At 37.7% G+C, this 27,639-nt stretch overlaps 1 protein-coding gene across 1 annotated transcript; it reads left to right on the forward strand.

Annotated features, from left to right (window-relative positions):
• The first annotated feature begins 1,162 nt into the window (after positions 1–1,162).
• Positions 1,163–24,568, forward strand: CXHXorf58 (chromosome X CXorf58 homolog). The gene is made up of 8 exons (XM_068532585.1): positions 1,163–1,278; positions 2,288–2,387; positions 5,953–6,047; positions 6,461–6,572; positions 16,865–16,996; positions 21,313–21,542; positions 23,676–23,838; positions 24,392–24,568. Exons 1-8 carry the CDS (start codon positions 1,163–1,165, stop codon positions 24,566–24,568), a joined length of 1,125 nt encoding a protein of 374 aa, XP_068388686.1.
• The last annotated feature ends 3,071 nt before the right edge of the window (positions 24,569–27,639 follow it).

The following is a 27,639-nucleotide window of genomic DNA, read 5'->3' on the forward strand; positions in this document are numbered from 1 at the left end:
GATTCCATAGTTAGCAAGATGCCTCCTGCCTTCAACAAGCTTGTTGGGGTGACGGCCAAGAAACCAAATTATGATGCAATATAAGAAGTACTGTAAAAGAAAAACATATACAGTATTATGGGACCTTGGAGTCAGTAGTCAGTAGTTCTGGAAAAAAGACAGTGGAAAACTTCAGAGAAGAGGCATCAATTAGCTGGGGTCTTGAAAGATGAATTGATGTTTGCTGGTGGTAGGGAAGTCATTCCAGGTAGAGGAAATGGCATGATCAGCAGCACAGAGTCGTAAAACATTGATTTTGGCAAGAAGTTCTTGTTCTCACAGAGTATAGAGAGGAATGCTAGTGGAAAGTTGATACTTTGAGATTTGAGAAAGAATGGAACTAGATTGTGAAAAGAGTTGAACGCAATTCTAAGGAGTCTGGACTTTAGCTTGGAGGAAATGAGGTGTCCCTGAAAGATTTTAAGTTGAAGAGTGATAAGGTTGGATTATTGCTCTGAAAAGTTAACTCCAGCTGCAGTGTGGAGGATGGAAGAGACTGCAGACAGGGAGACCAGTTAGAAGGCTATGGATAGATCCACTTGTCTTTCCCATATACCTCATAATATTTGTAGTACACAAAGAATGTAAGCAACATTAAGAGATCTAGGAATAAAGACGCAGACGTAGAGAATGGACTTGAGGACACGGGGAGGGGGAAGGGTAAGCTGGGAGGAAGTGAGAGAGTGGCATGGACATATATACACTACCAAATGTAAAATAGATAACTAGTGGGAAGCAGCCGCATAGCACAGGGAGATCAGCTCGGTGCTTTGTGTCCACCTAGAGGGGTGGGATAGGGAGGGTGGGAGGGAGACGCAAGAGAGAGGAGATATGGGGACATATGTATATGTATAGCTGATTCACTTTGTTCTAAAGCAGAAACTAACACACCATTGTAAAGCAATTATACTCCAATAAAGATGTTAAAAAAAAAAAGAAAAAAAAGTGTTACTCATGACTCAAAAAAAAAAAAAGAGATCTATGAAACCTTCCTTTTTCAGGGGTTCTGGAATTAGCACAACAATCATAATGGCACTTGAGTCTCATCCAAACAGTGTAATAACATAGATTGTGACCTCAAATGTTTAATTTATGTATTTCAGAGTACTTCATTGTGAGGAAAATGAGTCATTCCCCAAAGACATCAGTTACTGGTGTCCCAAAATCAGATAGTCCACACTTGGGAAAAGGTCACAAAGTACATTTGTCAAATACTGTAAAGACAAAGGGAAAACAACAGTAAGTAGCCATCTTTCGCCTTGTATCATCTTCCACAACTGAACAGTTTCCGTATGGTATTTACCCAGCTAACATCAAACACTTCTTGTTTGAAGAATTTGTAAATTAGAGGTTTTTTGTGTGTTTTAAAATTACTTGTGAATTGAATAATAATTATTATAATTATAGTATTTCATAATTGACAAAGCATGTTAACACACATCTCTTTGATCCTGACACAACCCTGTGATGCAGTCTTGTTATTACATTTTATAAGTGAGGAAGTAGCAACTGGAAGAAGGTAAATGATTTGCAGAAGGTTAAACAGCTAATAAATGGCATCAGCTAGTATTCAAGGGTTTGTTTCCATACTTCAGGCCTTTTCTACTCTACATCTTGTAGTCTGCACTTTGCCAGTCAACAGTGGCATTATACAGGAGTACCTACCTCTCTTTGTAGCCCTATGAGGGGTAATGATGGGGTTGGGGGGGGGCAGTTCTTGGAGAGTGAGATCCCTATTATCTGCCAGTGCTGGGACATGATCCAAAGTAGAATAATGCTGTGACCTGACTGGGATGAGCCTGGTTCAAACAAAGATCAGAGAAGGGAGTTTCTTTTTCTAGGGCATGGTCATCTGCTCCCAGAAGAAAATTGGGCCTACTGTAACTTCAACTATTCTACATTCTATTTTCTTAGCACTTGAACTAGTTGGACAGTGTTTTTAAGAACTATAATGGAATCATTTTAGGTCATGGATGTTTTTAGAAAGCACATTTTTTTGACGATAAAGTTTTAGCCAGGATTTTTTTTAATCTCAAGGGAAATATTCTCAAGCATTTCATATCCTCATTCTGACTAGATTCTGCAGATGACCAGTTCTAATTACCACATCCAAATGTTCCTCATTAGGTCAGTCTTAGGGTGGAGGATGGGGAGATGCAAGAGGAGGAAGCATAAATTCAGAGTTCCCCAAGACTTTAGGAAAATGAAAACTACTTCACAAATCGTAAGCTCTTTTTTTTCCTCTCAGAAATAATAAAGATATTTCAGCTCACACGATACAGAGAGTGTGGTTATCTCATCTCGACAAATCAATGTTTCAACTCCTTAAGCGTACAATTTGTGCAGCGGTATGTATTTTGCTTTTTGTTTGCTCTGACAGATATAATTACTTATCAAGGTAAAAGGTGTGTTAAATAAAGAAAGAATATATAACCTTTTAAAATCTCTTCTATTTGAATATAATAATATTGCATGGAATTATGGGATTTCTTCTTCGGTTGACCCTAAATGAATATTTCTGGATTTACTTTTAACATGGGTAACTACTGTGTCTTTTTCTGAAACCAATATGATTTTTTAAAAAATCTATTTCTTATTTGAAGATGTGAGACAGTGATCTTCCAGCACTAAAAATCTCTGAATTAAAAGTGCCTTTGCCTTCCACCCAGCAATTTCACTTGTAGGAATCCATTCTACAATCTATGTACAGTTTCATTGCAGTATTGTTTGTAACAGCAAAGAAAGTAAACCCTATAATGTCCATCGATAGGATACTGGTTAAATAAATGTTGGTGCTTTCATACTGTTAAGGCTTGCAGCCTTGCATATGATTCTGCAATAGAAAGATAGCTAAAATATCTCATTAGTGAAAAGGCAAGTGCAGAACATTATGAATAATATAGTCCTATTTGAATAAAAACAAACAAACGAACAAAAAGGTGCACATCCCCCACTCCCCAAAGAAACAACTCTGGCAACGCTGGCAGAGTATTAAGCCTTCTTTCATATAGTACTAAATATTCTCCTAATAAAATCACCTGTGATTACAGTAATCTATAATTAGTAATAGTCACATTAAGCGAATTTTAGCAGCTCTGAAAAAAATGATAAACTCTGAGAAATGTGTACACTTTTTCACCGTCTGACCCACAGACCCATTGCTTTATTTATTTTTTAAATTTATTTATTTTTAAAAATTTTTTTTCCCTCTTGCGTCTCCCTCCCTCCCAGCCTCCCTATCCCACCCTTCTAGCTGGTCACAAACCACCGAGCTGATCTCCCTGTGCTATGCGACTGCTTCCCACTAGCTAGCTATTTTACATTTGGTAGTGTATATATGTCCATATATACACTACCACTCTCTCACTTTGTCCCAGCTTACCCTTCCCCCTCCCCGTGTCCTCAAGTCCATTCTCTAGTAGGTCTGCCTCTTTATTCCCATCTTGCCCCTAGGTTCTTCATGACCATTTTCTTTTTTTTTTTTAGATTCCATATATATGTGTTAGCATACGGTATTTGTTTTTCTCTTTCTGACTTACTTCACTCTGTATGACAGACTCTAGGTCCATCCACCTCACTACAAATAATTCAATTTTGTTCCCTTTTATGGCTGAGTAATATTCTATTGTATATATGTGCCACATCTTCTTTATCCATTCATCTGTTGATGGACATTTAGGTTGCTTCCATGTCCTGGCTATTGTAAATAGAGCTGCAATGAACATTGTGGTACATGACTCTTTTTTTAATCAGTCATCAATTTTATACACATCAGTGTATACATGTCAATACCAATCGCCCAATTCAGCACACCACCATCCCCACCCGACTGTGGTTTTCGCCCCTTGGTGTCCATACGTTTGTTCTCTACGTCTGTGTCTCAACTGCTGCCCTGCAAACCGGTTCATCTGTACCATTTTTCTAGGTTCCACATACATGCGTTAATATACAATATTTGTTTTTCTCTTTCTGACTTACTTCACTCTGTATGACAGTCTCTAGATCCATCCACGTCTCAACAAATGACTCAATTTCGTTCCTTTTCATGGCTGAGTAATATTCCATTGGATATATGTACCACACCTTCTTTATCCATTCGTCTGTCGATGGGCATTTAGGTTGCTTCCATGACCTGGCTATTGTAAATAGTGCTGCAATGAACATTGGGGTGCATGTGTCTTTTTGAATTACGGTTTTCTCTGGGTATATGCCCAGTAGTGGGATTGCTGGATCATATGGTAATTCTACTTTTAATTTTTTAAGGAACCTCCATATTGTTCTCCATAGTGGCTGTATCAATTTACATTCCCACCAACAGTGCGAGAGTGTTCCCTTTTCTCCACACCCTCTCCAGCATTTGTTGTTTGTAGATTTTCTGATGATGCCCATTCTAACTGGTGTGAGGTGATACCTCATTGTAGTTTTGATTTGCATTTCTCTAATAATTAGTGATGTTGAGCAGCTTTTCATGTGTTTCTTGGCCATCTGTATGTCTTCTTTGGAGAAATGTCTATTTAGGTCTTCTGCCCATTTTTGGATTGGGTTGTTTGTTTCTTTAATATTGAGCTGCATGAGCTGTTTATATATTTTGGAGATTAATCCTTTGTCCGTTGATTCGTTTGCAAATATTTTCTCCCATTCTGAGGGTTGTCTTTTCGTCTTGTTTATGGTTTCGTTTGCTGTGCAAAAGCTTTGAAGTTTCATTAGGTCCCATCTGTTTATTTTTGTTTTTATTTCCATTACTCTAGGAGGTGGATCAAAAAAGATCTTGCTGTGATTTATGTCAAAGAGTGTTCTTCCTATGTTTTCCTCTAAGAGTTTTATAGTGTCCGGACATGACTCTTTTTGAATTATGGTTTTCTCAGGGTATATGCCCAGTAGTGGGATTGCTGGGTCGTATGGCAGTTCTATTTTTAGTTTTTTAAGGAACCTCCATACTGTTCTCCATAGTGGCTGTATCAATTTACCCCACCAACAGTGCAAGAGGGTTCCCTTTTCTCCACACCCTCTCCAGCATTTATTGTTTGCAGATTTTTTGATGATGGCCATTCTGCCCAGTGTGAGATGATACCTCATTGTAGTTTTGATTTGCATTTCTCTAATGATTAATGATGTTGAGCATTCTTTCATGTGTTTGTTGGCAATCTGTATGTCTTCTTTGGAGAAATGTCTATTTAGGTCTTCTGCCCATTTTTGGATTGGGTTGTTTGTTTTTTTGATATTGAGCTGCATGAGCTGCTTGTAAATTTGGAGATTAATCCTTTGTCAGTTACTTCATTTGCAAATATTTTCTCCCATTCTGAGGGTTGTCTTTTCGTCTTGTTTATGGTTTCCTTTGCTGTGCAAAAGCTTTGAAGTTTCATTAGGTCCCATTTGTTTATTTTTGTTTTTATTTCCATCTCTCTAGGAGGTGGGTCAAAAAGGATCTTGCTGTGATGTATGTCATAGAGTGTTCTGCCTATGTTTTCCTCTAAGAGTTTTATAGTGTCTGGCCTTACATTTAGGTCTTTAATCCATTTTGAGTTTATTTTTGTGTATGGTGTTAGGGAGTGTTCTAATTTCATTCTTTTACATGTAGCTGTCCAGTTTTCCCAGCACCACTTATTGAAGAGGCTGTCTTTTCTCCATTGTATATTCTTGCCTCCTTTGTCAAAGATAAGGTGACCACATGTGCGTGGGTTTATCTCTGGGCTTTCTATCCTGTTCCATTGATCTATATTTCTGTTTTTGTGCCAGTACCATACTTTCTTGATTGCTGTAGCTTTGTAGTATAGCCTGAAGTCAGGGAGCCTGATTCCTCCAGCTCCGTTTTTCTGGTGTACTGTCACTTTGCCATGCCCCCTCTGTTATTTTCAATAGATTGTGCCTGGACAGGGTACCGCATTCCATTTATAGCACCATCATCTATTTCAGGAACATCATGTGACACATGAAATTTTGAAGAAAGTGAGCCCTTTAGAGGCTGAGCTTGTTAAAGATCCTTGCATGAAGTGTAAAGTTAGATTCAGGTAATGTTTTTATGCTGATTTATTTCAAGCAGTACTTCGTTAATGTGAAGGAATCTTAGAAATTTATTTTCTTAAGTCCTCATATGTAATTACAAAGTAAATGTGTTGTTCTTATTTACATTTATTATGTGAAGAAACTGAGGCATGACTCTTGGGCCAAAAGTTGCCTTGAGAGTAGCTCTCATCTCTCATGATGTGTTCAGTCTGACACACATATGAGAATAACTGTGAGCACACATGCCAAAGTGTGGCTCTTTCATACTCTGTGATCCGTTTCATTATCAGTTCTTTTTATGCTCTGGTATAGCCTTTACCCTGCATGCAAAAAACTATGTGAATGATCTTAAGTACAAGGAGGAGAAGTAACAGCCCCAAACCTGATGCCAAATGACTAATTTTGGTCTTTATTTCAGATTTAGTGGCGAAACATTTCCACCTTTCATCGTGTTTAAAATTTTTCTTCATACTGAAGGCCTTGGTTACAAGTATTTCAGTGGAAAAAGTTTATTAAAGCCATCAAGTGAGGTGATGTTTCATGATGTAGAGTTTGTGTTAATTTAGCTTCTTAACATCTATGCGGTATCTGAATTGCATTCAAAGTGTACAGACTACGTTATTTCACCATTAAACAGCCCAGCAGGCAGGTAGTATTTTTTTAAGCATCATGTTTCAAAGTGTCTCTGTTTATTAGCTAAAAAAATATTTGGAATGAATTTCTTATATAAGGCCCTAAAAAATACCCATCAGTTTTCTTTGTATGAAAATTTTGGTTTGTTAATAATGAATTACAGTGGCCTATTGGTCAGGGCTTTTTAATTATGCAGAACATTTGATGCAATTTTGTTTTAATGGTATTTTATCATTGTTTCTTTGATTCTGGTAGCATGTTTAGAAAAAGTGTGCTAGAGTATTGAAAAGGAACTTTTAAAATGTTTATCCTTTTTTACATGAGTTCTCATACTTTTAACTTTCATGAATATTCATCATAATTGTGTCTACAGCATAGGACTCACCTGAGGATCTTATTAAAATGCAGTTTTTGATTCAGTAAATCTGGGACGGGTCCTGAGATTCTGCATTTCTACCCAGCTTCCAGCAGCTGCCACTGCTGCTGATGCATGTACCACATTTTTAATAGTGAGGATCTACAGCATAGGTTTTATTCCTTTGACCCTTATATATGACTATAGTTGAGAAAAATGTGTACATTCTCATATTTAGCCTTTTATAAACCACATATCAAAGGTTGTTTTCTTGTAGCCTTCTGGAAATATCTTACATGAAAAGTATGACCCACCTGAAATCATCAGTAATGGCATGTATTCAGGATAGAAGACCACACAACCTGGCAGTTTCTGACCAGATCCAGCATGTGCAGCATTTATTCTCTGAAGAATATTAGAAAAGGAAAAGAGACTGCTTTTCTATGCCTTCTCAGGCAATATCAGAGAAAATTTAGCTTGGTTTCAGAAATGTATCAAAAGGACTAGTGGTTTCATGTGGAATATGGTGTTTCAGAAACATTAATATTTGTTCATTTATATAGAATGACTTCAAATGGGAAAGTAGATGTTTATTCTCCATTCCAGAGATAAATTCATGCCACATTTATCTACAGAGTAAGCTTATAGTTGTCCCTATAAAATGTCATCAACTTTTGCTTTTCTGAGGTTATATAATGGGGCTTTTTTAGGAACTGAAATTTTCCCAAGACAGCTAATGGCAGACCCTGCTATGCCCAGGCTGGAGCAAATGAGAACCTTAGAGGCCATGACTGAAAAGCACTGTGTATATATCCAATGCATTAAAATGCTGTGTAATAACTTAAATTTTATTTTAATTACAAAGTAACTGTTAAAAAAGGGAAATAGCACAGAGATCTTTTTAAAAGGAAAATATGCCTTTATGCCTTTCTTCTTTGTGCTGCAACTTTCATTCACCTTGGGTGATCACTGTTAATAGTTTGTTGTGTATCCTTCATTTTTTTCCATAAAAATACACATATTATTGCACATATTTTTCCATAAAAATATTTTTTTATTTAAATATATTTTTAAATTTTTCATTCTTATTTTTAAAATGTGATTATACTATTCAGCTTGAGTTTTTCACTAAACATTATAAGGGGTTTTAAATGATCAGAACATACCCAACTTGGAGAGAACAGTTTAGGATTCCTTTTTCCTTTAGTTCAGGTTCAAAACAAACTCTGGCAATACTTGGATTCATAGTTAATAGAAAGCCTGTAGAAATGGAAATTTTCTCACTTTAAGTTCACTCAACTTTTTTGCTCTTTGAATATAGACACTGTGTCTTTAGCAAACTGATACAACTTTACTAAGTTTATTTATTTCTCCATGTGAAAGAAATAAGTCAGTTGTAGTCCATTCAGATGTTTAATCTAAGTTCATTTATGAAGGAGGGGAGTTTCACCAATTCTTTTTTGTTCCATCTTTTCCCTCGTTCTTATATCCAATTCTAGTTTCATTTCCTTATCATTTTCCAACAGAATTTCTCATGTATTTACAAACACACACACACACACACACACACACACACACACACACACAGAAGCAAAAACAAGTGAAAGGATGTAGAATAGCCTGAACAACTTTGGAGAAGAAGAACGAAATTAGGCTATTTACACTACCTGATTCCAAGACTTAAAACGCTATAGTAGAGGGCAGACAGCAGAAGCAAGAAGAACTACAATCCTGCAGCCTGTGGAACAAAAACCACATTCACAGAAAGATAGACAAGATGAAAAGGCAGAGGGCTATGTACCAGATGAAGGAACAAGATAAAAACCCAGAAAAACAACTAAATGAAATGGAGATAGGCAATCTTCCGGAAAAAGAATTCAGAATAATGATAGTGAAGATGATCCAGGACCTACGAAAAAGAGTGGAGGCAAAGATCGAGAAGATGCAAGAAATGTTTAACAAAGATCTAGAAGAATTAAAGAACAAACAACCAGAGATGAACAATACAATAACTGAAATGAAAACTACACTAGAAGGAATCAATAGCAGAATAACTGAGGCAGAAGAACGGATAAGTGACCTGGAAGACAGAATGGTGGAATTCACTGCTGCGGAACAGAATAAAGAAAAAAGAATGAAAAGAAATGAAGACAGCCTAAGAGACATCAGGGACAACATTGAACACAACAACATTCGCATTATAGGGATCCCAGAAGGAGAAGAGAGAGAGAAAGGACCCGAGAAAATATTTGAAGAGATTATAGTTGAAAACTTCCGTAACATGGGAAAAGAAATAGCCACCCAAGTCCAGGAAGCGCAGAGAGTCCCATACAGGATAAACCCAAGGAGAAACACGCCGAGACACGTAGTAATCAAATTGGCAAAAATTAGAGACAAAGAAAAATTATTGAAAGCAGCAAGGGAAAAACGACAAATAACATACAAGGGAACTCCCATAAGGTTAACAGCTGATTTCTCAGCAGAAACTCTACAAGCCAGAAGGGAGTGGCATGATATACTTCAAGTGATGAAAGGGAAGAACCTACAACCAAGATTACTCTACCCGGCAAGGATCTCATTCAGATTCGATGGAGAAATCAAAAGCTTTACAGATAAGCAAAAGCTAAGAGAATTCAGCACCACCAAACCAGCTCTACAACAAATGCTAAAGGAACTTCTCTAAGTGGGAAACACAAGAGAAGAAAAGGACCTACAAAAAGAAACCCAAAACAATTAAGAAAATGGTCATAGGAACATACATATCGATAATTACCTTAAAGGTGAATGGATTAAATACTCCAACCAAAAGACACAGGCTTGCTGAATGGGTACAAAAACAAGACCCATATATATGCTGTCTACAAGAGACCCACTTCAGACCTAGGGACACATACAGACTGAAAGTGAGGGGATGGAAAAAGATATTCCATGCAAATGGAAATCAAAAGAAAGCTGGAGTAGCAATACTCGTATCAGATAAAATAGACTTTAAAATAAAGACTGCTACAAGAGATAAGGAGGGACACTACATAATGATCAAGGGATCAATCCAAGAAGAAGATACAACAATTATAAATATATATGCACCCAACATAGGAACACCTCAATACATAAGGCAACTGCTAACAGCTATAAAACAGGAAATCGACAGTAACACAATAACAGTAGGGGGCTTTAACACCTCACTTACACCAATGGACAGATCATCCAAACAGAAAATTAATAAGGAAACACAAGCTTTAAATGACACAATAGACCAGATAGATTTAATTGATATTTATAGGACATTCCATCCAAAAACAGCAGATTACACTTTCTTCTCAGTGTGCACGGAACATTCCCCAGGACAGATCACATCTTGGGTCACAAATCAAGCCTCAGTAAAATTAAGAAAATTGAAATCATATCAAGCATCTTTTCTGACCAAAACGCTATGAGATTAGAAATCAATTACAGGGAAAAAACCATAGAAAACACAAACACATGGAGACTAAATAATATGTTACTAAATAACCAAGAGATCACTGAAGAAATCAAAGAGGAAATCAAAAAATACCTAGAGACAAATGACAATGAAAACACGACGATCCAAAACCTATGAGATGCAGCAAAAGCAGTTCTAAGAGGGAAGTTTATAGCTATACAAGCCTACCTCAAGAAAGAAGAAAAGTCTCAAATAAACAATCTAACCTTACACCTAAAGGAACTAGAGAAAGAAGAACAAACAAAACCCAAAGTTAGCAGAAGGAAAGAAATCATAAAGATCAGAGCAGAAATAAATGAAATAGAAACAAAGAAAACAATAGCAAAGATCAATAAAACTAAGAGCTGGTTCTTTGAGAAGATAAACAAAATTGATAAACCCTTAGCCAGACTCATCAAGAAAAAGAGGGAGAGGACTCAAATCAATAAAATTAGAAATGAAAAAGGAGAAGTTACAACAGACACCGCAGACATACAAAGCATCCTAAGAGACTACTACAACCAACTCTATGCCAATAAAATGGACAACCTGGAAGAAATGGACAAATTCTTAGACAGGTATAACCTTCCAAGACTGAACCAGGAAGAAATAGAAAATATGAACAGACCAATCACAAATAATGAGATTGAAACTGTGGTTAAAAATCTTCCAACAAACAAAAGTCCAGGACCAGTTGGCTTCACAGGTGAATTCTATCAAACATTTAGAGAAGAGCTAACACCCATCCTTCTCAAACTCTTCCAGAAAATTGCAGAGGAAGGAACACTCCCAAACTCATTCTATGAAGCCACCATCACCCTGATACTAAAACCAGACAAAGATACTACAATAAAAGAAAATTACAGACCAATATCACTGATGAATATAGATGCAAATATCCTCAACAAAATACTAGCAAACAGAATCCAACAACACATTAAAAGGATCATACACCATGATCACGTGGGATTTATCCCAGGGATGCAAGGATTCTTCAATATATGCAAATCAATCAATGTGATACATCATATTAACAAACTGAAGAAGAAAAACCATATGATCATCTCAATAGATGCAGAAAAAGCTTTTGACAAAATTCAACACCCATTCATGATAAAAACTCTCCAGAAAGTGGGCATAGAGGGAACCTACCTCAACATAATAAAGGCCATATATGACAAACCCACAGCAAACATCATTCTCAATGGTGAAAAACTGAAAGCATTTCCTCTAAGATGAGGAACAAGACAAGGATGTCCACTCTCGCCACTATTATTCAACATAGTTTTGGAAGTCCTAGCCACGGCAATCAGAGAAGAAAAAGAAATAAAAGGAATCCAAATTGGAAAAGAAGAAGTAAAACTGTCACTGTTTGCAGATGACATGATACTATACATAGAGAATCCTAAAGATGCCACCAGAAAACTACTAGAGCTAATCAATGAATTTGGTAAAGTTGCAGGATACAAAATTAATGCACAGAAATCTCTTGCATTCCTATACACTAATGATGAAAAATCTGAAAGAGAAATTATGGAAACACTTCCATTTACCACTGCAACAAAAAGAATAAAATACCTAGGAATAAACCTACCTAGAGAGACAAAAGACCTGTATGCAGAAAACTATAAGACACTGATGAAAGAATTTAAAGATGATACCAACAGATGGAGAGATATTTACCACGTTCTTGGATTGGAAGAATCAATACTGTGAAAATGGCTATACTTCCCAAAGCAATCTACAGGTTCAGTGCAATCCCTATCAAATTACCAATGACATTTATTGCAGAACTAGAACAAAGAATCTTAAAATTTGTATGGAGACACAAAAGACCCCGAATAGCCAAAGCAGTCTTGAGGGGAAAAAAACGGAGCTGGAGGAATCAGACTCCCTGACTTCAGAGTATACTACAAAGCTACAGTAATCAAGACAATATTGTACTGGCACAAAAACAGAAATATAGATCAATGGAACAGGATAGAAAGCCCAGAGATAAACCCACGCACCTATGGTCAACTAATCTATGACAAAGGAGGCAAGGATATACAATGGAAAAAAAGACAGTCTCTTCAATAAGTGGTGCTGGGAAAACTGGACAGCTACATGTAAAAGAGTGAAATTAGAACACTCCCTAACACCATACACAAAAATAAACTCAAAATGGATTAGAGACCTAAATGTAAGACCGGGCACTATAAAACTCTTAGAGGAAAACACAGGAAGAACACTCTTTGACATAAATCACAGCAAGATATTTTTTGATCCACCTCCTACAGTAATGGAAATAAAAACAAAAATAAACAAATGGGACCTAATGAAACTTCAAAGCTTTTGCACAGCAAACGAAACCATAAACAAGACGAAAAGACAACCCTCAGAATGGGAGAAAATATTTGCAAACGAATCAACGGACAAAGGATTAATCTCCAAAATATATAAACAGCTCATGCAGCTCAGTCTTATAAAAATAAACAACCCAATCCAAAAATGGGCAGAAGACCTAAACAGACATTTCTCCAAAGAAGACATACAGATGGCCAAGAAGCACATGAAAAGCTGCTCAACATCACTAATTATTAGAGAAATGCAAATCAAAACTACAATGAGGTATCACCTCACACCAGTTAGAATGGCCATCATCAGAAAATCTACAAACAATAAATGCTGGAGAGGGTGTGGAGAAAAGGGAACCCTCTCGCACTGTTGGTGGGAATGTACATTGATACAGCCACTATGGAAAACAGTATGGAGGCTCCTTAAAAAACTAAAAATAGAATTACCATATGACCCAACAATCCCACTACTGGGCATATACCCAGAGAAAACCGTAATTCAAAAAGACACATGCACCCCAATGTTCACTGCAGCACTATTTACAATAGTCAGGTCATGGAAGCAACCTAAGTTGCTTCGTCCCATCGACAGACGAATGGATAAAGATGTGGTACATATATACAATGTAATATTAGCCATAAAAAGGAACGAAATTGGGTCATTTGTAGAGATGAGGATGCATCTAGAGACTGTCATACAGAGTGAGATAAGTCAGAAAGAGAAAAACAAATATTGTATATTAACGCATATACGTGGAACCTAGAGAATGGTACAGATGAACCAGTTTGCAGAGCAGAAATTGAGACACAGAAGTAGAGAAAAAACGTATGGACACCAAGGGGGGAAAGCGGCTGGGGGTGGGGGTGGTGGGGTGAATTGGGAGATTGGGATTGACATAGATACACTAATGTGTATAAAATTGATGACTAATAAGGAAAAAAAATACATAAAAGTTGAGTGGAAATATAAAGAAAAAAAAACGCTATAGTGATCCCAAACGTGTAGTGATGGCAAAAAGGCAAACGTGTAGATCAATGAAATAGAACAGACAGTTCAGAAATAGACCCACACATATATGATCAGTTGCTTTTCATCAAAGGTGTGAAGGCAGTCTAAATGGTGCTAGAACAATTGGATAGCCATGTGTATAAAAAAGAGATCTCAATTCAGTTACCTACTTCGATGATCTATTTTCAGAGCTATGCTTATTTAAGGAGGGTTGTCACTATCGTAGTCCACCAACTATACTTAGAATATTCTAAAGCCTTGCTACTCAAAGTGTGGTCTGCAAAGATAAAACTAAAAAAAATCTTTCTAAAACAAAAAATTTTTTTAAATAAATAAAAAATAAAATAAACGAAGTGTAGTCTGCAGACCTGCAGCAATGGCATCCCCTGGAGCTTATTAGAAATGCAGGCTCTCAGGCCCCACCTCACACCCACTAAATTAGCCTATGCATTTTAACCAGACCCCCAGATGATCCTAGGCACAATATAGTCTGACAAGCACTGTCCTAAAGGTGCCCTCCCCCATGACCTGGACACCTCTGGGTAACTGACAATTCTTAAACATTAACATCCAGTAACTGTTATTTTAAATTGAAGATCCCTGTTCTTTTTGAGGATTGGGCATTTATGTAAAAAGGAAAAACATTATTATTAATAATAGCTGCCCTTATTGAGCACTATCAAGTATGATGTTAAACATTTAATGTGCATTATCATTTAATTCTCATAAACTCTAGAATGTAGATTCTGTTATTGTCTTCATTTTAAGAAGACTAAGTAACTTGCCTAAGGTCTCACAACTACAAAGTGAAGGAACTGACATCAAGACCCAGTGAGCCTGACTCCAGAGCCCATGCTCTTAACCACTTCTGTGTCAGGAACCCTGCTAAATACATTCTCTTATATGGCTCCCTGATAACTCTGATGAGGTACATGTCATTCCCATTTTGCCTGTGTGGAAGCTGGAACTTGGAGAGGCTCGTCCGGGCCAGAACTGAGACTTCACTTCTCCATATTTCCGCTTGACAAGCCTAACTGTAGATCTTGGCCAGCAGGTAGCCGCAGGGCTGTGGGGAACTGATGCTGGCTATCAGGGGAGGAGTCAAGTTTAGAGATGCCCCCCTCTGACCCTTTGAGTTGCCCACCAAGAATGGAACCTGCCTCTTGAATCCTAGTCTGATTGGCTGCTCTCCTGGAATCGTTGCCTAGTTTTCACCCTTCTCTTTCTCCTGGGGCTGGGCTCTTTATTCCAATCCCTTCCTATCCAGAAAGACTTTCCTGAATCTGGCCATACACGGCAAATGTCTGAGAAAGAACATCTTGACCACTGGAGGGCAAACTTTTTTCAAACCCCTGTCACAAGTGGGCAACAAGCCTGCCCTGTGCTGCCAGGCGTGGGGTTTTTTTGGCTGAGAGCCTGGGATGGGCTTGACACACCTGAGCCACACAGCTGAGGCACTGTATGAATAAGGAAACTGGGGCTTGGAGAGATTGGTGGTGGTGGCTGAGTGGAGTAGAGTAGGAACTGACAAGAAATACCTTTTCTAAGTAACTTGAGCTAGTAAAATATATCTAAAGAAATTCTCAAGGCAGAAATTATATGGTTTTCAGACCTGTTCAGCGTACAACTATTTGCTTTTACCTTTAGTGTCACTGTGGGGATGGTTAATTAGAACCCATAGGAAATAAATTGCAAGAAAGCATAATGGAGATATGTGCCAATACTGCCTTTTCTTTAGATGCATAGTGTTTAAAGAAACTAATGAAACGGAAAGCCAAAATAATCTGCCTAAAGGAAGGTTCCATCACATTTTTAGTAAACTGTTTCTGTCCCTTCGATTTAGTGCATTAGGAATCAAACTACAACCATTTGAATATTTTCTTTCACTTTCCCTATGTGTCTGTGTTCTAAGCTTTGGAATTTAAATAAAGAAATAAATAGGAAATATTCTGGATAACAAAAGTGAGAATTGGAATAAGAAGTACATTAAGGCTTGCTATTATTTTGCGTGTTAAGTAAAAACAGAGATTCCGAGTTTTAGTCCTGTCTCAACCACTATTCTATGGTCTTATATCAGCACTAAAACACAGAGTTCCCATACTTTCACAGTATCACATTCTGAGATACAAAGGAAAAAAGAAACTGATCTGGAATCAAATGATGCTTGAATTTTCATCTATGCCAGTCTCCCTTCACATAAGCATAACCTTTGTGGCCAGAAGCACAGATATGTAATACAAATATGTATTAGAATAGTCAGCACATATTTACGGGGGGTGGGAAGGAGGGTGGGGAAGCACTTAATTCTCTATTCACAGTCTATGTATAGCTCTTAGCACAAGGATAGGTATACGTGGAAGGGTATGGTGCAAATACAGCCAGACGGGATTCGAGCCTCCATGTTTTCTGTGATTCTTCTGTCTCTGCCCTCTCAGGTGCTTTCCTTGAGTAGAAAATGTTGACATTTGTGAGAGAAAAAAAAACCTTTGTTTGCTACTCTTTTGCTACTGAGAAAAGCCTAAAGGAGAGGGAGGTCTCAGCCCTCTGAAATGTACATGTTTCCGTTTGAGGGCGAGATATTAACAACCACATAAAAGAGAGCTGGCCCTAGTACCTTTCCTTGCGGTTCCTAGGGCAACCTGTTTAATAACCAGATAAGCTTTCTCTGCATTCACAGCATGAATAACGTTAGAGGTTTGTTTTGTTTTTTAAAGGAAAATAATGTTTTTTCAGGGGGAAAAACTTTTTTTTTTTTTAAAAACCTGTTGTCCTCTGAGGATTGTGGACTCAGCTACTCCTCTAGCTACATTTTAAAACTATTTAGATATGGTTATGGAAACAAATTTTAAGTGGTTTAAAAATCTATATAATCTTTTCTTTGTAAATACAGTCTTTTTATTGAATAGCAAGCTACTAGAAGAAAGGAACAATATTTGATGTATTTGTCTCAAAAAATATGTAAAGTGTGTGCTGATAGTTATTGCTATTATACTACTATTTTAAAAGTATTTTTTTCCTCTTTATAGGCTGTGGTTGATGCTTGCAAAATAATGGGGAAAAAGAAATTTTATCATCAAATTATGGAAGATGAACGTCTTTTCCAGAAGTTCAAAATAACTGATGAAATAGATATTGTCACCCTGAAAGATTACATGCAAGTAAGGAATTTAGATTTGGATATTGAAAACAAACAACAAAATAAGCCTTGTGACCCTATCCTCCAGGAAGAAAGAATCATGTATCAGTTTGCTGTGGTGAAATACACACAATATAAAATGTACCATTTTAAAGTGTACAATTCAGTGGCATTAAGTACCTTCACAGTGTTGTGCAAACATCACTACCGTCTAGTTTAAGAACCTTTTTGTCACCCCGAAGGAAACCTCACATCCATTAAGCAGTCACTCCCCATTCCTCTGTCACTCCAGCCCCTATCAGCCACTAATCTGCTTTCTGTCTCTCTGAATTTGCCTGTTCTGGATGTTTCATATTAATGGAATCATATAATATGTGGCTTTTTGTGTCTGGGGAGTGATAGGTAAGGAATGTAGGGTGTTTTTCGGGGGTGATGGAAACGTTTTGGAATTAGTAGTGATAGATATTGTGAATTTACTAAAAAAAAACAAAACACTGAATTTTATACTTTAAAATGGTAAATTTTATGTTATGTGAATTTTATCTCAATAAAAAAATCAAAAATAAATACATGGTGCTAAAAAGAGTACATGACGGGGATTTGACCTAGTAATGAAGGGGTCTATTATTGTTTCGATGCTTTCTGCTACAAGGAACAGAATATCCCCAACCACAAGAGGCTTAAACAATAAAGGACATTGTCCCATGTTAGGGAGCCCCTGGACAGGTCCGTCCTGGGATAGCTAGTGTCGCAGCTCAAGGACATCAGGGTTGTTTGTCAGCTTCTCTACAGTCCTCTCAGCTTCCTTCACATAGTAACAAGATGACTATCACATTCTCAACTACATTCAAAGGCAGGAAGAAGAGGACTCAGCATCATTTTCTCTAAATCTCAAGAAGAAAAATCTTTCCCAGAAGCCCCCAACAGACTTCCTCTCAGGTCCCATTTGTCAGAACTGGATCACATGCTCCCCCTAAACCAATCACTGTAAAGGGAAATGGGATCGTTTCCCATGTGACTTAGAACAATCATGGTTCATGTGCTGGGGCCTTCCTTCCCAGAGCATATGTCTGTTCCATATGTGAAAAAAAAAATCGGGGCTCCATAAGTAAGGGAGAAGAGGGAAGTGGGTGATAGGCAGGCAATCAACAATGTGTCACAGCCTCGGTCTGCGGCTGAACGGGTGGTGCACCCCAGGCAAAGGCTCTGTGGCAGGACAAACTGCAGGGTATGAAAGCAGGTTTGTGGGCCTGAAGGGAGAGCACGGAAGGTGTGGTATGCAGTCAGGCTAGAGGGCTGGTGAGAGATCATGATGCAGGGCTTTTGACCATAGTAAGGTGTTTATTTTTTTCCTTGATTCTGTGTGCAATGAGAAGATGGTGCAGTGTTTCGGGAAATGAGGTGACCTAATCTAATATGTGAAGAGATCCGTCTGGCTGCAGTGTATTATAGATAAGGGATTAGAAGACAGCAAGAGCCTCCTTCTAGTTTGGAGATTCCTGCAATATTTTAGGAGAGATGGTGGTATCTTGGTTTAGGGCTGTGAGGCTGGAGATGCAAGAGATAACTAGAGAATAAAAGCAGTGGGCCTTGGGGACAGAGAGGTAAGCTAAAGGAAAGTGTCCAACATGGCTTCTAGGTTTCTGGTTTGCATAACTGGTCGGACAGCAGTGCTGAATCAGGGAACTTAAACTAGATACCTGAATAGTAATAATAGCAAATGCTGGTGTAATAACAACTCCTTTTATTCTCATAACAACCCTAAGAAGTAGGTACTATTATTACCCCTGCTTTATAAGTTCTAAAGAAACAAGGTATCCCAAAATTCTAACTCATAATAATAATAATAATATATGGCCTTAATTGTTCACCTAGTTGCTTGCATGTGAAAACATGAAATTAACACGGTGCTTTAGAGATTCCCAATTGTGTTATCTTTCTTTTAGAGCATTAACCTAGAAGATTCAGGGACTGAACCAGGAAATAAGTAGAGCTTGGGGATGTCAGCTATCTTTGCTAAGGACATGGGTGGCATACTTCCAGATTGTCCCTATGCCAAGGATTGGTGTCATAGAAAGAAGTTCCCAGATAGACATATTGGAAGAGAGAGATCTGATGATTGCTGACGTTTATTGGGCCCTTTATGGACACATCATTGTTTTTAGCTCTTTAAATGCATATTATCTCCTTTTATCTCCAAGTTTGTAAATTATGTGACCCTTTAAGAGATGAGAAAAATGGAGCTTAATGAGATTTTTAAAAACTTACTCAAGGTCGTATAGCTAATAGGTGCAGAGCAGATCATTGACAGTTCTGAGATGTTTACCCATTTTACCATTCCACTGTCGGGAAAAAAAATATACAGGCAGTCCTCACTTTGCATGGTAGTGCAGGGCCATAAAAAGGACCGTGCAAGCTGAAACCATGCAGAGCAAACTTAGTCATCAATGGGAAAAATCGTGATTGTTCCGTGCCTTTAAAAAATCTTATCAAAACATTAAAAACTCTCTTACTCTCTGTTATAAATATATAGGAAAATGGAAAAAGCAAAACATTTATTTAGTACACTATAATTTAAAACATTAGAAACATTCAGAATTTAAAATGTTTTATTTCTTTGTAAAAAGCTTATCAACTGTGAATATACTAGAAACTATTGAATTATATACTTTAAATGGGTGAATTATATGAGATGTGAATCTCAATAAATCTGTAAAAAAAATCGTTTTATCAAGAGTAGTTTAAACAGTGCTTACCTTCTTGTTCTCGTATAATTTACAACAAGGAGTGAGCATCTTCTCTATGCCCTGGCAAATTGTCATACTCCTTTCTAAGTTTGGATCACCCGCCAACATTTTATCCTTGTACTTTTACTGGCCGCACCACGCAGCTTGCAGGATCTTAGTTCCCTTACCAGGGATCAAACCCAGGCCCCTGGGAGTAAGGGCACCGAGTCATAACCATCGGACCGCCAAGGAATTCCCTATCCTTTGTACTTTGAATGTTACGAAATGTTTCAGAGCTCCTTTATTATGAAGTTTCTTTTTTGCCAACATTACTTCCTCTGAGAAAACTTTACCCTTTTCAGCAGTGCCATTTTCCCCATTTATGTTGGTAAGTTCACCTTCACCGAATTCCTCTAGCAGCCTCTCTGCAGTGTCTTGAATGATGGCAGTGTCAGCATCCCCATGGTCACCTATTTCTTCTAGAACTCTATTTACATTTGATTTGAATTTCACTTCCAGCTTTACCACTTTTTGTTTCTTTGTTTGACCTTTCCCTCTTTTGATTATCTTTATTTGTAAAATGTCACATGGATTTATCACTGGGAGACAAAGAGGTAACACAATTACACTCTTTGCTGTCTGTGAGTGAACTAAAAAGCAGATCTACAGTGACCAATCACTGACACACTTCGAAAGAACTGATATGATTTGTCATCTACCACCATGCACATCTGTTATTTATGTAGTAATCTATGGACTGAAGGAGCTAGCAGTAGAGTTTGTACTTTATGCATTTAACTCAGTTATACTGTGGTAACTGAAATTTGAACTGTGTTATTGAAGGACTGAGCTTATTTGACGAAATGGTGGTGATTGACTGAAATTCGTGCGTGCCTAAATGATACAAAGGGAGCACTGCCTGTACGTGTGTGAGTGCGAGAGCGCAAGAGGGAGAGAGAGAGTGTACGTGTGTTATACCCTAAATGCCAGGATTGTAGCTCCTCCTGCCCTATTCCTATCTCTTAAATGAACATTTATAAGGTTGAATTGATTATATATATTTACATTTTTAAATTCCTAATTTGATATTTTAAATTTAAAAAACAAAAGTGGCATTTCTACAAATACTCCAAATGAAAATAGTGAAATTTGCCACTTAGCCCCAGAGGTGAACTAATTATTTCTAAAAAGGTTTGTACAAATGTCCTTTCAATGCAAGCATGTCATGAACAAGCATTGCCAGGTATGTAGATCACATAGCTATTTTCAACTTTCAGGCCCATCCTGAGTTTAATTTATCTGAGTTATATTTGCCTTAAAGATTTAGTGTTTATGCATTAAATAAATATTTAATGAGCGTGGTACTATGTGCATGATACTGTGTGACAAGGATCCTGCCTTGTCACAGTAGGGGAGCTAAAACATACACAGATAGCTAGAACATCAAGTAGTCAGTAATAAGGGTCATAGAAGAGAGATACCAATACAGTTCAGAGACGGGATCAAGGAATGCTTTTGCATGAAGTAACATTTGAGTGGATCCTTGGGAAATGTGTCTAAAAACATTCGAGAGCACCACAGCCAATCATGCTTAGTTGTTTTTTCCATATAGTATTCCAGTCTTCTGGATGAGATCCCTGCATCTTCTGGTGGCAGAAATAACTATTGGCGAAGATTAAACCTCGAAAACATTCCCAGGACAATGATAATGTATGACATAGTTGATTATGCAGAGTCTGGAATAATCTCAAACCGTCTAAAAAAAGAAATGAAGTATCTAGTACAAAGACCAAAGACAGAAGAGATGCGTCAGCACCAGCTACGGATTGTTTCTCAAGTTAGGTAAAAAGTGATCCTTCACTGGGGTTACAATACTAGGGACATTTCTGGAAATGTTCACATTCTGCCAAATAGCTCACGAAAAATAATAACAGAGCATATGGAGAAAAAGGTGTTGGGGCAGATTGCTCAAGACTTATGCAACTTTGCAAACAGAGCACTAACAAAAAGGACAATTGGTACCTGGGAAGATACCTTGTACCACCAGACAGGCCACCACAGCAAATATAAAAAATGTACAATAGAGTGAAAATGCTGGCGACTCTTTCATTAGAGCAGGTAGTGGGCACCGAGACAGTGCAGATGGAAGTGGAGCCCTGGGCCAATGTGGTGGCCTTTTAAGTGGACATGAGAGGCAGTGTGACCTGCCAAGAACCATGAACCACTCAAGGCAGGGAGTAGGGAAGAGGGCAGTAAGGGTGGATTGTGTGTGTGTGCGGGGGAGTGCCTCTCTGGGGAGAGAGCCCTAGGTGCCGGTGCTCATTCTTGTTTTCATGAATGCAGCCAAAAGGGCTCCCTTTGCCCATGCTGCACAGAGGAGAGCTTTTTCCTTTTCCCCTGAAGGTTATAATTCTAGTCTTGATATTCTGGCTCCCTTTGCAGAGGATAAATTGCATATAAATTACAGTGACATTATTCCCTTCTTTACCAATAACATGTGCGCCATTTCACATTATAAAAGAACATGTTGTAGCAAAATAGACTGTGTTATGATTTGAAACAACATGGACAGACCATGACTGCACCAATTATCTTTCTTTTTTCTTTCCATTACCAAGTCTCACCTAGCCCATCTTATTTACAAATTAAGCTTTTTTCTTAAGAAAAAGAAAGAGATTATAAGACTGAAGAGGACCTGTTCGTAGTCTATTTCACACAGTCATATTTGAAATGAAAAATACTCCTGTAGTACATGAAAAGACACTGGTGACCCACTGTCAGGCAAACACACTGGTTGTTTTTTTTTCAGGAGTAGAGGTGAGTGGGTGCTGACCCAATAACATAATTTAGCCCATTTATTTTATGATCAAGGCTATACATTTGCCAGACAGATGGCCTAGTGTAGGGCTCAGTCTGTCATCATGAAATAGATTTTCTCTAACTCATCCGTCTAAGCACTGAATATGGAACTTAACCCTGTTACCACCAAGGTCAAATAAATGATGTAATTTTCTCTGCCACCATATATAACTGTAGGCTCCCTGCTATTTAGACTCATGCTACTGATTATCCTAGAATGAGTCACTTAAAGAACCAAATAAGTAGCCAAATTCTAAATCAACTGAAGAGGGAAAAGTACTTTCTTAAAGGCTCCTTTGAAGGCAGTTCAAAGTTTGTGATCTCCCAGAAGCAAACCCTGAGGTAAGTATTTGAGTATGAGTAGTTTATTTGGGAGGTGATCCCAGGAACCACTGATGAGAGGGGGTAGAGAAGTGAAACAGGGAAGAGCAGGCAGCCAAAACAGTGTATGTTAGCAAGCAGGTTGTCACTGTGGGTAACTGGAGCTTAATCTCTCCTGGGAATGTCCTAGCCAGTGTAGAACACACAACTCAAGTTATCCCACAGAGGGGAAGGGAGTTGGGATATTTATACACCAACACCCATCAGTCACTGGTTAAGGGTAGCTTAGGAGGGGAGGTATTAATTCTGGGGCCCTTTCCCTGCACATGGGCTCTTGTTTTCATAAGAAAGCTCTCAGGCTAAGTGAGGCCAGTGTGCACTATGGCCAAGGGGACTATGAGCATGGCACCAACTGTGTCTGGTCCCAACACTGATCAAAACAACTTGTCTCAGCCATTATGAAATTTAATACTTTTTGGTGTTAGTATACAGTATATCTTTTCAAAAGATTCAAATGGCTACTACACAGTATTTTCCAGGAAGACTGATTTTAAATTGATATAACATTTTATAATTTTCATTATTATTGTTGTAAACATCATCTATACACCTTCATAAGTGGCAAAGAACTATGCTATGTAACTCAAGCAGAAATGATAACTTTGGCCTAAAAACTTATGTGCAGTATTGCTCCAAGCACAGGTTTAGGATATATTTACCAGAGGATGCTTTAATAAAATTTGGAACTTGCTTATTTTGTACAATTTTTCTGTCTATACTACAAATATTTTCTAGGTGCCCTTCATCCTTATCAAGTCTTCAACCTTTATATCGGCCCTACCAACAGCAAAGTCAAATTAAACATCTGGGTCGTCGATCCCAGCAAGCTCAAATGAAAGTTGAAAAAATGAAAAAAGCTTATAAGATGGCTAAAGAAAAAATTGCTTCTGCAGGGATTGTAAGTTTAACTTGTACTGAATTCATTGTTTTGGACAATATTCAAACTGTAAGTAATTCTACTTCCTTAAGTAGAATTTTCCTAATCTACAAGTTCAAGGATGAAACACATGCATTTGGTATATACCCTGGGTAGTATAAAGCTACATTCCTCTTGGTAACGCATATTTTAAAAATTCTTAAACAATATGAGTAGCTAGTCTGATAAATACCAGCCATTTTGACTCCACATCAGCATGAGTTGGCAAAAACCCTATTGTTTCTGTATATTGGCACTGTTGATTCAGCACATCGCTAATGGTGCTTTTCTCAAAGTGGAAGTCATTTCTATTTACACTTATTAAGAGCTGTAGTGTGGAAAGTCGGCTTCAGTATACTACATTGCAGGAATATTTACAATGAACATGTATTCATGTTTTACTTTGTAATTTTTAAAAAATCTGCTATATATTTTTTTGAGATGAGGCTAAGTGTGAACAGTCAAATATAAAAAACATAAAATAGTAAAAACCAAATATAAAACACTTTCCGCTTTTATTTATAATTCTACCTAGGAACCGAAAATGGACACACCAGGTACAAAGCAAAAAGAGACGATGGTCTTCTCCACCCCATTCTTTGACATTGTAAAAGTTAATGAACTCATGTCAGATGACGAATTGGAAAAAGAGGAAAAGGAATTATTTGCCTGGTGTCAAGACTTGTATATTAATAATTCTCCATCACGTTAAAGCACAGCTAATTGACAGAAAACCAAGTTATTCAACAATCTGCTTGTCTATCTATAAATGATGAGTATGTGCGTTAAAGGAAAACAAAATATAAACAAGCCCTCAGTATGCCCTCTTAACCAAATGTGTGACAGATTTTAAAGCCCTTTTTGTATTACTGTAGGTACAGGTATTTTTTTACTAACAGAATTTTAATCTAAATAAATTAAATTGAATCAACTAGATGCCCTCAAACTAGCTGTATATGGTTTTGTTCAAGAAATGGTATTTCGTCCCTGGAACTTTTATTCAATTGTGATTTTCCTTCATTTAAAAAAAATATCGAACAGGCCATGCTTAGCATAAATATTAGAATTCACAGAATAAAAGGCTGCTCTTGAGTCAGCCTCCAGTGTCTTTTTTTTTTGTAGCATGTTGTTTTTACAGAACAGCTTGTGATTGACCTATTCTGAATTATAATAAAAATAATAATGAATTTGTTGCTACAGTAGGCATGACATAACATACCTAGTCATTACTGAGCATTGTAAGCACCTGGGGCAGAATGCTGCATCTGCTTCAATGTTGTACTTTGTATTTTTTTAAGTATAAAGACTGTTTTGAGTAATATTTATCAATTTCCTTTTAAATTGATAAATTCTCATTCCTGATGTAGTACAAATTATTGATATTTTTTTTGATCCAGGCTATTAGATTATATCAAACCTTACTTGAGGCTGCGATAATTAAACAAAGTGCATTATTTATTGAACTTTAAAAATACAATTTTTTTTGAATTTTTGAATTTTATTTAACTTTTATACAGCAGGTTCTTATTAGTTGTCTATTTTATGCATATTAGTGTATATATGTCGATCCCAATCTCCCAATTCATCTCACCACCACCACCTGCCCCTGCCACTTTCCCCCCTTGGTGTCCATGCGTTTGTCCTCTACATCTGTGTCTCTATTTCTGCCTTGCAAACCGGTTCATCTGTACCATTTTTCTAGATTCCACATATATGTGTTAATATACGATATTTGTTTTTCTCTTTCTGACTTACTTCACTCTGTATGACAGTCTCTAGATCCATCCACGTCTCTACAAATGACCCAATTTCATGGCTGAGTAATATTCCATTGTATATATGTACCGCATCTTCTTTATCCATTCGTCTGTCAATGGGCATTTAGGTTGCTTCCATGACCTGGCTATTGTAAGCAGTGCTGCAGTGAACATTGGGGTGCATGTGTCTTTTTTTTTTTTTTTAAACATCTTTATTGGAGTATAATTGCTTTACAATGGTGTGTTAGTTTCTGCTTTATAACAAGGTGAATCAGTTATACATATACAATATGTTCCCATTTCTCTTCCCTCTTGCATCTCCCTCCCTCCCACCCTCCCTATCCCACCCCTCTAGGTGGTCACAAAGCACCGAGCTGATCTCCCTGTGCTATGCGGCTGCTTCCCACTAGCTATCTATTTTACATTTGTTAGTGTATATATGTCCATGACACTCTCTCACCCTGTCACATCTCACCCCTCCCCCTCCCCATATCCTCAACTCCATTCTCTAGTAGGTCTGTGTCTTTATTCCCGTCTTGCCACTAGGTTCTTCATGACCTTTTTTTTTTTTTCCTTAGATTCCATATATATGTGTTAGCATACTGTATTTGTTTTTCTCTTTCTGACTTACTTCACTCTGTATGACAGACTCTAACTCCATCCACCTCATTACAAATACCTCAATTTTGTTTCTTTTTATGGCTGGGTAACATTCCATTGTATACATGTGCCACATCTTCTTTATCCATTCATCTGTCGATGGACACTTAGGTTGCTTCCATGTCCTGGCTATTGTAAATAGAGCTGCAATGAACATTTTGGTACATGACTCTTTTTGAATTATGGTTTTCTCAGGGTATATGCCCAGTAGTGGGATTGCTGGGTCGTATGGCAGTTCTATTTTTAGTTTTTTAAGGAACCTCCATACTGTTCTCCATAGTGGCTGTATCAATTTACCCCACCAACAGTGCAAGAGTGTTCCCTTTTCTCCACACCCTCTCCAGCATTCGTTGTTTGTAGATTTTTGATGATGGCCATTCTGACCGGTGTAAAGTGATACCTCATTGTACTTTTGATGTGCATTTCCCTAATGATTAGAGATGTTGAGCATCTTTTCATGTGCCTGTTGGCCATCTGTATGTTTTCTTTGGAGAAATGTCTATTTAAGTCTTCTGCCCATTTTTGGATTGGGTTGTTTGTTTCTTTAATATTGAGCTGCATGAGCTGTTTATATATTTTGGAAATTAATCCTTTGTCCGTTGATTCGTTTGCAAATATTTTCTCCCATTCTGAGGGTTGTCTTTTCGTCTTTTTTTGTTGTTGTTGTTCCATTATTTATTTATTTAATTAATTAATTTATTTATTTATTTATGGCTGTGTTAGGTCTTCGTTTCTTTCTTTCTTTCTTTATGGCTGTGTTAGGTCTTCGTTTCTGTGCGAGGGCTTTCTCTAGTTGTGGCAAGTGGGGGCCACTCTTTATCGCGGTGCGCGGGCCTCTCACTGTCGCGGCCTCTCTTGTTGTGGAGCACAGGCTCCAGACGTGCTGGCTCAGCAGTTGTGGCTCACGGGCCCAGTTGCTCCGCGGCATGTGGGATCTTCCCAGACCAGGGCTCGAACCCGTGTCCCCTGCATTGGCAGGCAGATTCTCAACCACTGCGCCACCAGGGAAGCCCTGTCTTTTCGTCTTGTTTGTAGTTTCCTTTGCTGTGCAAAAGCTTTTAAGTTTCATTAGGTTCCATTTGTTTATTTTTGTTTTTATTTCCATTACTCTAGGAGGTGGATCAAAAAAGATCTTGCTGTGATTTATGTCAAAGAGTGTTCTTCCTATGTTTTCCTCTAAGAGTTTTATAGTGTCTGGCCTTACATTTAGGTCTTTAACCCATTTTGAGTTTATTTTTGTGTATGGTGTTAGGGAGTGTTCTAATTTCATTCTTTTACATGTAGCTGTCCAGTTTTCCCAGCACCACTTATTGAAGAGACGGTCTTTTCTCCATTGTATATCCTTGCCTCCTTTGTCATAGATTAG

Source organism: Eschrichtius robustus, chromosome X, assembly GCF_028021215.1.
Source record: "Eschrichtius robustus isolate mEscRob2 chromosome X, mEscRob2.pri, whole genome shotgun sequence".
NCBI classification, from domain to species: domain Eukaryota; kingdom Metazoa; phylum Chordata; class Mammalia; order Artiodactyla; family Eschrichtiidae; genus Eschrichtius; species Eschrichtius robustus.

Coding starts and splice junctions, on each gene's coding strand:
- CXHXorf58 (XM_068532585.1), top strand. CDS start 1,163: ATGAGTCATTCCCCAAAGACATCAGTTACTGGTGTCCCAAAATCAGAT. Junction 1,279..2,287: donor AAGACAAAGGGAAAACAACA/GTAAGTAGCCAT, acceptor TTTTCCTCTCAG/AAATAATAAAGATATTTCAG. Junction 6,573..16,864: donor TATTAAAGCCATCAAGTGAG/GTGATGTTTCAT, acceptor TCCTCTTTATAG/GCTGTGGTTGATGCTTGCAA.